The sequence below is a fragment of the Myotis brandtii genome, unplaced genomic scaffold, assembly GCF_000412655.1.
Source record: "Myotis brandtii unplaced genomic scaffold, ASM41265v1 scaffold191, whole genome shotgun sequence".
Classification (NCBI taxonomy): domain Eukaryota; kingdom Metazoa; phylum Chordata; class Mammalia; order Chiroptera; family Vespertilionidae; genus Myotis; species Myotis brandtii.
Window position 1 is genome coordinate 6,019,696 of NW_005357115.1, and position 13,541 is coordinate 6,033,236.

The 13,541-nt window shown below is 44.3% G+C and overlaps 1 protein-coding gene across 3 annotated transcripts in view; it reads left to right on the top strand.

The window, feature by feature from the left end:
* PRKCE (protein kinase C, epsilon) overlaps nt 1-13,541 on the top strand; it is a 447,587-nt gene that overhangs the window by 174,461 nt on the left and 259,585 nt on the right. For all 3 annotated transcript variants that reach the window (XM_005864780.2, XM_005864779.2, XM_005864781.2), the window contains one exon: nt 1,469-1,532. In XM_005864780.2, coding sequence (XP_005864842.1) covers nt 1,469-1,532 — 64 coding nt within the window. The remainder of the gene's footprint in view (nt 1-1,468; nt 1,533-13,541) is intronic.

Here is a 13,541-nt window from a genome sequence, read left to right on the forward strand (position 1 = left end):
ACACATGTGGGATGATCAAATCTCACTGGGAATATCTGGAAAGACTTCAGAGAGGAGCGGATACTCGACCTTGACCTTGAAGGAGGAGGAGGTATCTGCCAGAACAACCCTTCCTAAGTCACACTTGCTAGGTGTTTGCCGGCTCTTTGCCAGAGACAGTGAAAAGGAAAAGGAGGGGTGGTGGTTGTAGCTCTCCAGATACTCACAGCTTGTTGGGGAGACAAGCCTGGCACGTATGAGCCAATTAGAGACCTGCATAGACAGATGGGATTGTGGGGGCAGGGGTAGGCAACTGGGGCACTTGGTGACCCCGGGTTTCCAGAGTTACTCCTCTCTCTCACAGAGGACACAGTTTCTGTAAGGACACTTCAGACCTTGCAAAGATGTCTCAACTGCTAAGAGGTCCAGCGCCTCTGACTTTTCTTCCATCATACGATGTCATCAGCCTGCTTCTGTATTGAAGCAGTTAGCTGGATTTGGAGGTGGGGGGAGGAAGTGAGGGTGCATGGAGAAGGTTGATGGTAAGACTTTAGCACTCTTGCCTCTCTCTTTACCACCCTGGTAGAATCTGGAGTTTGCAAAAACACATGTGCCAACACACAGCCTGAGCATGGGGGGTCCTTCAGTCTGGCACAGACACCGTGCGCATTCCCGGCCTTTGCTTATGCTGTTACTTCCGCCTTGAATGCCTTCCCTTTCTTGCCTCCATAGAGTCTTCCCAGACTGCTCTTCTCCATGGATTTCAGGCTCACAGACACTCAGTCCTTCTCTGTCCCTCATCCTTAAGCGGGGTTCAGCATTGTTCTCTGGTTTTGGACTCCCCAGTGAGATGGTAAACACTTTGAGAGCAGGAGTTGTGTCTTGTGCTTCTCTTAGTTCCCCTGTGGGCAGTTTGTGTGGTCTAAGGAACATGGTTTTGGCAGAATCACAGCATTGTCACTTACTTTGGAACTTTGAGCCCAGTGTTCTTAACCTGTAAAATGGGGTAACATGGAGTGTCTCAACCCTGACACTTGGCATTTTGAGCTGGATCGTTCTTTGCTGTGGGGATTGGCCTGTGTGCTAGGATGTTTGGTAGCATCCCTGGCTTCCACCTCGGAGATGCAGGTAGCAGCACAGTCAGAAATGTCTCCTGGTTTTTTATATCCCCCAAATGTTCCTGTGTCACCTGTCCCCTGGGCCAGGTTTCCGTTGTGCAGCAAAATCGCTTCCAGGGGAGAACCACTGGGATGACCTACCTATTGGGTATGCGTCAGACCTCCTGGAACGGCACCCGGAGCATCATGGGTAGTCTGTAAATGGGGATTCTCCCTGGTTCCTAGTTCACCTGGCACTTGACACTTTGCAGGTTGGTGAATTGAATGGAACTGTGACTCTAGGTTTTAGCAACTTGGGGTGGAAACGTCATGAACTCGTGGGTTGTCCCCACAATGTACTAACAGAGCCACTGTCATTTTTTTAATTGCAGATTGACCTGGAGCCGGAAGGCCGAGTGTATGTGATCATCGATCTCTCGGGGTCGTCGGGTGAAGGTAGGAGAGAGTGACCTCAGCCTTGTTTTCTTCCATTGACCCTTAGTCTTCTGGGCTGTCCCTTCCCTCCTTGGCTGCGACATTTTACAGTGACATTTAATTAATTGGCACATTTGAAAGGAAGAGGTTATTTTGAAGATGCTTATGCCTCTGTACCAAAAGGGACCAGCCATCTGTTAACTTTGGTGGAACAGAGGGAGGATTTGCGACTTACCAAGCAAGGCCAATAAAACAGGCGTTTTGCATGCTGGTGCACCAACCAGACTTTGGGGAGCTCAGCCTCTCGCCGGAGGCTCCCGTGGGGTTTTGTGTGTGTGGTGGGAAGGAAGTAAAACCAGTTGGTCTAACGGTATTCAGAAATAAAAGAAATTAGGTGTCAAATTTCAGAATCTTATTTCTGTAGAGCTTTTATAGAAGTGTTACTTTTTTTTTTTTTTAACAGTTTCTTATGTGGGGGAAAGCCCTGCTCTTAGAAATACTGAGGTGAGCGGCGCTTCTATTCCCATTGGCTGATTACACAGGGTGTAGATGTTCCGGGTAGTTGGATTTTTCTTCTTCTTCTTACACCCCCTGCTCTCCATCCTGTCTGTGGCCTTTTACTGCCGTTAAGAGCTTACAGGTTGGTGAGGATTGAGCAGTCGGGGTGAAAGGGAAGACTAGACAATAAAACCTTGGCCACATGGGAATGGGGAGATGGTGGCAAACTTGGGTTCCATGAGGGCTGGAATTAGGACTGAAATTGAGTTATTGGGACCATCTTTCTTCTCTTCCTGTCTGTGGGCAGGGGTATGGAACAGTTGGTTTTAATGTCATGGCAGAAAGATTGGAAGATCAAGGTTGGTTCCTTGTGGCACTGAGACCAAATGTGGTTTAGGGCCTGTGTCCCAAAGGGCAGGCAACAGCTTCCTTAGGTGCTGGCTGGTAGGCTTGGGCTTTTTACAGCATCTCCCCTGAATACCGGGGATTACAAGCACAAAGTCACAACCCCACACGGTCTCCCCTACTATAGGGAGGTAGTTCTCGTAAAGGTTCAGACATGGGAGGAGAGATTCTGTGACAAATTCAGAGGAGCTTGGCCAATGGTGCACTTGACAGAGGTACCTGATGCTTTTCACTTGGCCGAGTTATCGCCCACTTGCAACAGGTGTTCAGAATAATTCAGCAGTTATGTGTATAGGAGGCTCACAGTAGAGTTTGGCTCTCTTTTCATTGCAGTTATTTGGCGTGGGTTTAGAACTTTAAGCAACCTTCCAAAATCAGTCTCTTACATTCTCTGTTCTTTGTTGCAATTACATTTTGGTGTTTCCAACTTTGCTCCTCAACTTTCAGCTCTGAACAGCCCAGAATAGAATCTGTTGGTGAAGATTTGGGGATTTAGCAACATTTAATACGAAATATTCAAGATGTTCAGAGGGGCATAAAGAATGATGAAGTGGGCACCAGTGTACCCACAGCCCATGTTAAGAAACAAAATACCCGGTAAAAGTGAAGCCTTGCATTGCTTTTCACAAAAGCAATGGTTGGAATCGGCATATGCTGAGGGCTGCTTACATTATACAGGGATCTTTGACTCTGCAAGTGGTCAGCGTCCCTAACCCCCCTTTGTTCAAGGGTCAGCTGTACAGGTATACCTCGTTTTATTGCACTTTGCTTTATTGTGCTCCACCGTGGTTGCTTTTTTTTTTTAAAACAAATTGAAGGAAAGATCCTCCTCTAGCACAAAAATTACAGCTCACTTTTTTATAGTGGTTTGGAACCAAAACCACGCTATCTCTTAGGTATGCCTGTATACAGTGGCCTCCTAATTGTAGACACTGGCAAAATATTTGATGAGCAAAATCAATCCATTTTTTTCCTTTACATAATCAATATGCAATGAGATAATTAATTAAATATGTATTTCCTGTGCCAAGATACTGGGCAACCAATGGAGGGCTTGATTTTTTTTTTTGAAAAGATTAACAACTTGCAATAAATAAATTAGAAGTAATTGAATTTTTTTCTTCTTGCTTCTATCACTTATTGTATGTGAATGGACAAAGCAATTTTCATTGGGTTGAATTCTTGGTCTACTTTTTGAAAAAAATCTCTTTTATCTAAAAAAAAAAAAGAGTTCAGAAATGCTGACCCATGCCCGGTTCTATGAAGTGCTAGCCTGTTGCTCTGAAGTACAGGAGACATTTTTCTGCTCTTTTTTCCTTGCTGTTGGTGGATTTGGGGTTCTCTCTGGATGGTGGGAAGGACTTTCAGCAGTTTCCTCCTGGAAGTGGATCTTGTGTTCTGTTTGTGTTCTGCCTGCTGTCCTCCCAGTCCTGCTGCTGGGATTTGGGGACCCTGGCCCAGAGGTGGTTCTGTTTTTGGAAGGGTTGGGAGGACCAGGAGAGGAGTGAAGGATGAGTGGCCAACACATTTGTTACCAGACTGCATGAGAAGGGTCTGGTGGGAAAACAGTTGTCACAGCTAGTCTGTGGACATTCATAGGTTCTTGTCTAAGGCCCTTTCTTTTGTGAAAATACATAACTCTGAATTCTACAAAAGGAAGGAAAGAGTTGAAATGAAGCCCAGCTGATGTTTTCATCACTCTATTATTCCGCCATCAAGCATCCCTTCAAATGCTCCAGTCCCATCAATAGAAAAAAATATATATATTTGTAGAATTTGCAATAAACTTTACAACTCGTGCAAATACTGAAGGGCTCAGAGAAAGGTGTGGGGGTGAGATGATGTGAATATACCTCCTTCTTTAAGGATGTGCCAAAGGGCTCTTTCTCTTGCTAACACACTACAGAAAGCCTGGATGTTGACGTCTACTAGGGTTGGACTAATGTGATTTCTAACTGTCTAATAAAATTGCTCTGCTGGCATGTCCTGTGCAGTTCACCATAATGGGATTTGATCAGTGTGTGCTTTGTCTAAATCAGGCAACCTAACCCCAGAGGTAAGGGGTCAGGCTGGATGACAGTTAAGGTTACCCTCGGTCATGTGATTTGGTCCTTTGGTATAATTTGAATAGGCATCTCTCAGAGCTCAGGGCTAAGGACTGGCTAATATCTGTAGCAGGTAGAAGGGGTTGAAAGAAAGGGACTCTTCTGACACGTGCTGTGTGAGGCACTTTCTCTACACACCATCCCAAGTAGCAAACCTTTTTGGAATGCTTGTGTGTGATCCTCCAGTCTCAGGTGCCTCTTAGTATTTTGCTTTTATCACCCATAATAACCATGTGGCTTCTTGGTAAACATGGCACTACAGGCTCACCAGAGGCTTAAATCAGAGCATAATTAGCCCAGGTGCCAGAAGCATAAACAGCCATGTAATTCTCAAATGAGCAAACTATTGCTTCCTGCTGTGCACTATAGTTAGAATTTCTTCCTTTGTTGTGACATAATTTGTACATTATTTCCATTCTTTATAATAATAGGGCAATGCACCCTGATCTGCAGGCTCCCAGAGGAGGGGCAATCAGTGTGACCCAGGGCTTTCTAGGCTCTTCTTGCCCTGCCTTCCATCCAGGCGTAGTGCTCACCGGGGAGAGTTCTTCGGCGTCTGAGTCAACAATAGAAAGAACAAGAAGTAGGGCTTACTGGTGTGTTTGGATCACCAAACTTCTTCACCAATAAAACGAAGAAGATACAAAATGATTTGTATCCACTGAGGCAAACCAGATAAGGCCAAAGAGGTAATTTATAGACTAATATATCTGGCACGAGCTATGAGGTTGCTTTCTCTAGTGTTCAGAATGTGCTATAATATTGCCCCATTCTCTTTCTCTCCCTCTCACTTTCCCTCTCTCCTTCCCTCCCTCTCTTTCTTTCCCATCCTTCCCCCAATGAAGTATTTCCCAGAAGTACATTCTCTAGTTTATTTGTGTCCTTTGGCCCTTAATGTCAGAAACTTCTCCTTGTCAGAGCCTGGGCTTGGGCTTCTCAGCTCAGTGCAGACTGAGAACATGTGGTCTCCATATTCTCACTGGCCCTGGGTAAAAACCCTTTATCTATTTGAAGGCTCTTATTAAATCTCTCTTCTTCGGGCTGAATCAATCACATCCCTGAACCTTTCTGAAGGGGTAGTTTAGAAATCTTAACTCATCTTTGCGACTCTCTTTTGAACTTTTTCAAGTTGCACAGAGAGACGTGACAAACCAGCTTTGCTCCATTCTGAAGTGATAATGTGTATAGATCAAGTGCCTGACAGTATGACATCCATGTGGGAGATGGTGACATTGAGAGGTCAAGTGATGTGCCCAAGGCCACAAGGTTGATAATATGGCCCTATTGGGTCCAGACCCCAGGCTACGATCTAGCATCCTGCTCTAAATCGTGGCCCACTAGTGAGTTTGCTAACATGGCAAAGACTTCCCTGCTACTCTTGAATTTTAGTTCTTTTCTCCAGCAAGCTTTGTACAGAAATATAAAGCTAAATTTATTAGCTTTGAACCCAAAGGTGACTCAGAGAGTCTCATTCACAAATAAGCAGATCTTTTTTTCTACTCTCTTAAAAACGAAAATGCTGTTGATCCCCGTTTAGAAATGGTCAGCTCCTCAGGCTCTCTGTACGGTGGATCCATACTAAGTATTGGTCTGCAACTAGACCTGCCTCTACTCCCTGCAGGTTAGTCATCTTTCTTACATGTGTCCATGGCAAGCATTAGAGTGCAGCCTTCAGGATTAAAGTAGGCGGGGGGGGGGGGGACTTCTTGAAACTCTATCTCAGCCAGTGGGCAGTTTCTTTTTTCTTAAATCCTTACCTGAGGATATTTTTTCCATTGATTTTTAGAGAGAGTGAAAGAGAGGGGTTAGGGGAGAGAAAGAGAGAAACATCAATGTGAGAGAGACACATTGATTGCTTGCTTCCCACACGGGCCATTACCGGGGCTGGAAATTGAACCTGCAACCTGGGTATGGGCCCTTGACCGGAGACCCTTTGGTGCATGGGCTGACTCTCCAACCACTGAGCGTGTAGGGCAGGGTGGCAGTTTCTATCTAAATAACATCTCTCAGATCCCAGAGTCCCACTGAAGCTCCAGTTGATAATATTACCTTTTTCCTTCAAAATTCTACCTTGTTTTATCCAATGCCTTTTGGTTATCAGATAGTTAGAAATGAACAATAGTCACCAATGCACTTTAATAAATGTGCCCAGCTTGGTGCCTGTCCTAGGTTTGGGGACTGGGAAGCAGGGAAGGAAGTGACAAATGAGAGATGGCATTCACAAGAACACATGGCCTCGCCTTCAAGAAGCTTGCAATTGAATTAGGAATCCATAACATGCAGGACAAAAGCATTACAGAATGCGAGGCAATATCATATCGAGTGCTCAGCTGGGTGTTACTAAAAGTTCCTTAAATGGAATAAATTGGAGCTGGAATAATTCAGGAAAATTTTAAGGAAGAAACAGGGCTTGGGCTGAAAAGGAAAAGATAGGTAGACTAGATTGACAGGGAAGACTTGGAGAGGCCATTCAGAGCAGAGGGGATCATATCATCGCTGTCAAAGACAGCATTGATGCTCTTATTTTTAGATAAGGCTGGACAGACATGATAAGTTAGGGAGATGCAATTTGTGTTCTCTAGGAGTTTTCAAACAAAGACAGTCATCCGTGTTGCAGACAGAAATTTTCATGCTATGCCAACAAGAAAATGAAATGTTTTAAATGACTAAGCTGTGTTTGACGGGAAGGCAGTGCTTTCTGGATGTGTTTTCATGGTCAAGGCCTCCCACCCACCTTGACCCCAAAGAAGGAGGAATGTTCTCGGTCAAGTTTGGTCAAGTCTGGGACATTGACTAGAGCTCATTTGATAAGCATGGGACTTAGGTGATTAGAAGGTCAAGCTCAGGTACAGACATCCTTTTGTGGTCTTTTCTATACACTCTCTTTTCTCCCTTAGCAATCTCATGAAATCCCATGGTAAGCACTCTACCACCCTCCATATTCTCCTCCTCTCCAGCCTATCTAGCTAGTGCCCTGGCATCAAGCCCCGATACTCCCACTCTTTCTCTTTTCAAGTTCTGTTCAGTCTCTAATGAGAAACATTGCTTAAGAGGTCAAAGAGAGTCTTCACCTTCCCAAACAGCAGACTTCAAAGTCAGACATCAGCCCCTAGATGCTGATAGGTCTCCCTCCTGTGTGGTGCCGCAGGCAATGGTATCCCGGTCTGGCTCCCCAGACATGAATGGACATGTGGGATTCCCCAGGAGCATGTGGAGAGAGACAGCCTCGGTGCTTGATAAGAGTAAAAATAACAAAATCCAGATGTTCAAAAATATTGATCTTGCAAAGTATACCCCTCCCCCAGCATAATTGCTTGCTACTGATACTCAGACTCAGGGAGCGGGTCCCTTAGTCTCCAGATTTTTGGCTCCATCTTTTGTCCTAATGAAATAAATGCTTATTCCTGGCAATGACCATATGCACCAGATGTGACCAGGGGAGTCAGCTTGAAAGTAGTGAGCACCAAACCCCCATCAAGGGGTTTATAATGTCACAAAAAGACAATGCTAAAATACTTGACGAGAAATAAGCCAAGAAACCCTCATTTCCTTCCAAATAGGCTCTAGATGCACAGCAGTTCCTCTAAAATGAATCATTCACGGCTAACAACACCAACTGGCAACCATTAGCAGATGAAAAACAATTGGATCCTGAGTGTTTGGAGAGCAGAGCACTTTAGGAACACTCCTAAAGCCCCCTCCCCCTGCCATCAGGGAAGCATACATGTGTATTTGCTATTGTCTTGTGTGCCTGTTTTACTAATGAAGTAATTGAAGAAGGAATAATCATGTTGCAGAAATAAACGTATAGAAAGGGTGGGTTTATAATAGATCCTCAGTCAAGAAGTGAGCTCTGTGTTTCCTGGCATGGCCTCCAATTCTGTCTCTGTTGTCTTGCTGTATACCATTTCAGTGTCTTATAAAGAAGATTGTTTGGGGAAATTCATGCTTGCAGCTCAGATCATACTGGATCATAGTGGCCTGCAATTTAATCATTTACTGTTGTTGATATCCTCATGATTTGACTTAAAACAATAGGGCATTTCCATTCATCCAACCTAATTTAGAGAGTTGTCTTTTAGGACCAATTACTTTATTCTTTTATCCAGTTGAAATTGGCCTGTGTTGACAGTCTTATTGATTTCCCTTATTACCTAGCTTTGTTGAAACATTCAATTTTCACAATCAAGGGCATTCACCATCTTATTTGAGCTGCTAACACTGAAGCTTTTATCTTCCTCCTTGATTGTAAACCTTTGGTGTGAGCCTGTGGGAAGTGTGTGCATTTGCCTATGTACACAGAGATGAGCATGAATGTCTCTGAATCACCTGTTCTGTCTCTCCTTCAGCCTCAGGTGCCTTCATTGGAAACATTACTTACTTGCTTATCTAAGATCTCCTGGGCCCTGGATGTATAGTGCTAATAAGCATGGTCCCTGCTGTCAGGTATCTGTAGTCTTACAGAAGGAGGTGAGCAGTAGACCAGTAAGCATGATACAGAAATGTGTTTTAGCTGTTGGTAGAACAGGGTACAGTGGGACCATCAAGATGACCCCTTTCACTGGAGGGCTCTCCTGGAGTAGGCTGTTCATAAAGGACGTCCACCAACGCTTCCACGTGTCCTCATCAGCTCCCCATGGCAACCCTGAAAGGCAGCTAATAACAGGTGAGGAAATAGAACCATTGTCCACTGAAGATATATCCAATCAGAAGATAAAATAAAGGCAGACTAGAACTTAATTTACCCAAATTTGAACTTTTCAGAAATACCTCTGATTTTTTATATTCATTTATTCAACATATAGTTACTGGGCACCTATGCCAGTTACTCTTTTCAGTGCTAAGGGCACAGAAGGAAACAATATAAACAGGAACCTCTGCCATTATGGGCCATCCATTCTAGTGGACATGCTTGTGTGTGGGTATCTCGGCAGGCATAACACACAGGGGATAGGCATTGTCTCTGGGGAAGGGAAAGGGTGAATTTAGAAAGGAGGAAACCTTTCTTGTCAATGCCTGTAATCTTGTGTGTTTTTTCCCAAGTATGTGGATGAGCTATTAAAACAATTACTTAGAAATTTTGAAAAAAATTTAATTAGGTGGAAATGTGACCATTCCCATACACGCAGTGACGGTGACTTGCCCATGGCCAGAGGCTATGACAGGCTTGAGAAGAATAACACAACTAATGACAGAGAGCTCTAAGAATAATGCTCTACCTTGCTCCACAGACACCTCTAGTTTGTAATGGGGCATGTGGAAATTGGGGCTTGTGCCTGCCACTGAGGATTGAATGCTCCCATGTGGAGAGGCAGGTAGGCCAGGCAGCTGGACTCCCACAGGGTGGGTGATGAGTGAATGATGCCTGAGGAGTATTTCCTCCCGGGAGCACTTGCCTCTGGGTGCCTAGAGAGGCTCACAGCATCTGGATGGACAGTCCATGGTGGTGTTCTTTACCGGCACCAGAGAGCACTCTTTAGTACTGAGGGTCAGCTGCTACTTGTCCCAAGTGTGGTCATCTCCACAGACCGAGTTGTTTCACAGCTGGGGTACCTTCTGCCCAGCTGCCAGTGGGTTATTCCTACTCTCCAGGTATTCAGTGCTTGTTTCCTGACATCAAAAATAATAGTGATGTTTAGTTCAATGGTCTCTGCTATTAGCCAGGTGTGCGTTCTTTTGGAATTGTCAGGGAGAGTGAATTAAGGGGAAATTAAGTTCACTTTCAGTGCTATTGGGACTAGGATTCTGTAGGAACCTGCATTGTAATTCCTGCTCCACAATTAGCTAATTACTTGATTTACTGATTAATTGAGCAAACATATACTAAAGATCTGTTGTGTGCCAGGCACCATGCTAAGAGCTGGAGAAACAAAGACGAAAAAGACCCAAGCTAGGACATGTCAGCAACAAGTCATCTACTCCCTTTGGGCCTCCGTGGCTTCCTCTGCACTTGGAGAAGGTATGGGACTGAGAGGCCCTTCTCACTTTCTAGCTCTCAGTCACAAGCAAGAGGAGTTTGCACACAGACAGACACCTGGAAGGGGGAAGTGAGAGAGAACAAACATTTTGTTTAAGCGTAAATGGATCTGCCAGGTAGGCTTTACCAACCCTATTTCACACATGGGGAAATGAGGCTTAAAGAGTTTAAGACTCTGAACCACCTGGGATCCTGTGAAAATGCAGATTCTGACTCAGGGCCTGGGTGGGGCCTGAGATGCTGCGTTTCTCACCAGCTCCCAGGAGATGCCCATGCTGTCGGTTCCTGGCCAACACTTTGGTAGCAAGAGACTACAAGACCCATGCTTCTTCCCCTCTGAACCATGCTGAGCAGGCACTGGTTTCTATTTGGTTGAAAATTAAGAGGAAAATGCAGTGATTTCTCCCTTTTCCAAATACCTACCATTTAGTCCATCTCAGAGGTAATACCTTTGAATCCTTTTCTGTGTAGTATCTTTTCCTTCCCATTCTTCTTTCCTCTGTGGCAGGGGTTGAGAAGGCATTCAGTATTCTTTGGGAGGCTGGGCAATGGCGCCTCGGTTTTCCTGTCCTGACTTTAATCGTCGGCAGAAGGTCAAAATGGACAGCATTTAGTGTTCTTCGGCTAGGAGAACAAGAACCAATTTATACCAGGAAGACAAAAAAGCAACCGGTCAGGATATTGGATTTTTTGCTTTTGTGTTTGTTTTTCTATAAATACCTTCCAGTATTGAGTGGTGCTTGAATTGGATCCCACTGTGCTAATTTTCTCCTGGTTTCTAGGGCTTTAATTAAAATAACTCACCCAGGGACCTTGCCAGAACTTACCTTTATGTGGTCCTCCTCTGAGTAGGCAAGTTGCACCTGCCTTTCCTGAATGGGAAATGCAGAGGGAGTTCGGGATTAGGTGCTGTGTACACAGGAGGGGCATCAGTTTTACTTGTTGGATAAATAAATGCATGACTAAATGAACTAACAGGAAAAAGTGTCACGTTGAAAGGAAATGATGGAGATAAACAAGGTGTTTGGCCTGATTTTGCTTTGGATAATCGGTTGTTTCATATTCCAGTGTGCGTGGGCTTGCACGTTTAAGCTTTCCATGCCTGGTACTCAGAGCCTCCCCACACCAAGTCTCCAGTTATAATACCTTGTCACCATCCTATTTATTCAACTAATTCTGTACTCTTTCAAAATTTGATTTCAAGTTTGCCTCCTCCTGGGGGCCTTCCCACATTGCCCCCCTCCCCCCCATCTGCTGGGCATGACACTGTATTTGCTCCCACACTTTTCTGTGTCTTTTTTACAATCGTGTACTCGTATATTTATATTGTACCTATAACTAGAGCCTCGTTGTGCCCTGCCCATCCACTAAGCCACAAGCTATTCAAGGGCAGAGGCATGGCAGTGCTGAGCCTGGAGCACTGTCCTACTATTTAAATTATACAAAGCTGCACTGGGAACAAAGGCCATCTCTGAACTTGGACGAAGTCCCTGGGAGCCTTGATTATTGCAGGGCCTCACTAGTGCTGGGCACAAGGCCCCTGTTAGTTACACTGAATTCAGCAGTAAGCAGCTTTATGGTGAGGTGTAATGGGAGTAACTCCCTGTTTTTTTAAATTCTTTTTGCTTTATTGATTTTTAGTGAGAGAGGAAGGGAGAGGGATAGAGAGATAGAAACATCAATGAAAGAGAAACATCATAGATCAGCCGCCTCCTGCATACCTCCCAATAGGGATTGAGCCCGCAACCCGGGCATGTGCCCTGATGGGATTGAACCAGTGACCTCCTGGTTCATGGGTCGATGATCAACCCCTGAGTGATATCAGCCAGTCAGTAACCCCCTATTTTTTTTTTTTTAATCAGAAGCTTGGATTCTGTTCCTGGCCCTGCTACTAACCACCCAAGTGAACGTAAACAAATCACTGGGTGCTTCTAGCCCTCAACTGGGTTATATTGACCACATGTTAAGATGCTTTGATTCATTGAACGCCTAGGATTTCAGATTCTTAGACTGAAGACTTGCTGAATGCAGATGTAAATCAATAAGAAGGTTTCCTAATCTCCCTTTCTACTTATTGCCAGGGAGCCAAACTTAGGTATTCCTGGCCAACGTACAAGATCCTTAGTAGTGGGTGAGACATGGTAGATACCTAAAGAACTTAAAGTGTGACCAAGTAGGAGAGGGAGAGGACTTATCCTGTGGCTCCGTAGGGCAGTTTTAGGACCACAGAGGTAGAAGTTATAGGGAGGCAGCGTTAATTTAGTATATGGAAAAAGCGTCTGGTACACAGAGTTCATCAGCCATTTAATACATTTGAACAGTAAATAGGGAGGTCTTCGTCTCTGGAGGTATTCAAACAGAGACGGTTTCAATTACTATAGAAAAGATTCTTCTAATGGTCTTTTGTAAGATCTAAATATTTGTAACAGACAATTTCCACAAGTGTACAAATAGAGGATAATAAGGCAAATGTTTATTATATTTAAAATGTTCTATTTAAAAAAATCCAAGGCCCACATTGTAAAAAAAAGGCAGAAAAAGGGTGTATGGGGAAATATGGGGAAAAGGAATAAGTTGGATCTTAGCATCTAGGTACAGAATAGTTATATTTCTTGAAATTTAGGCAAAAATTGAAACGTTAAAACTGGAATATTGTGTCCAAAGAGCTAGGGAAGGTCTCTATTTGAATGGGCCCTAAATGTGAACCACTCTTGTGATGACTGTAAGTGGTAAAATCTTTTGTTGTATCAGTATTCGGTCTTTAATTCTCTCTCACATGGATATGCATGTGGAGTTTACTTAAAGAGTGGTCCATTGGTGTGTGTCTGTGAAGAGGTCCATCTAGGGGAGGAAGAATGGCAAAGAAGGCTCCCAATTTTAGGGGAAACATCATTTCATCATGCTGTCCATGCCCGCTGTGAGGGAAGGATTTTCTCCTCAAATGTAGGAAAGTATTGCATAGGAGCTAGAGTAGGAAGTAACTGATGTTCCCAATGAGGTAGGGCACCAGGAAGGTTGTTGACTCCTCCCCCTGATATTGACCTA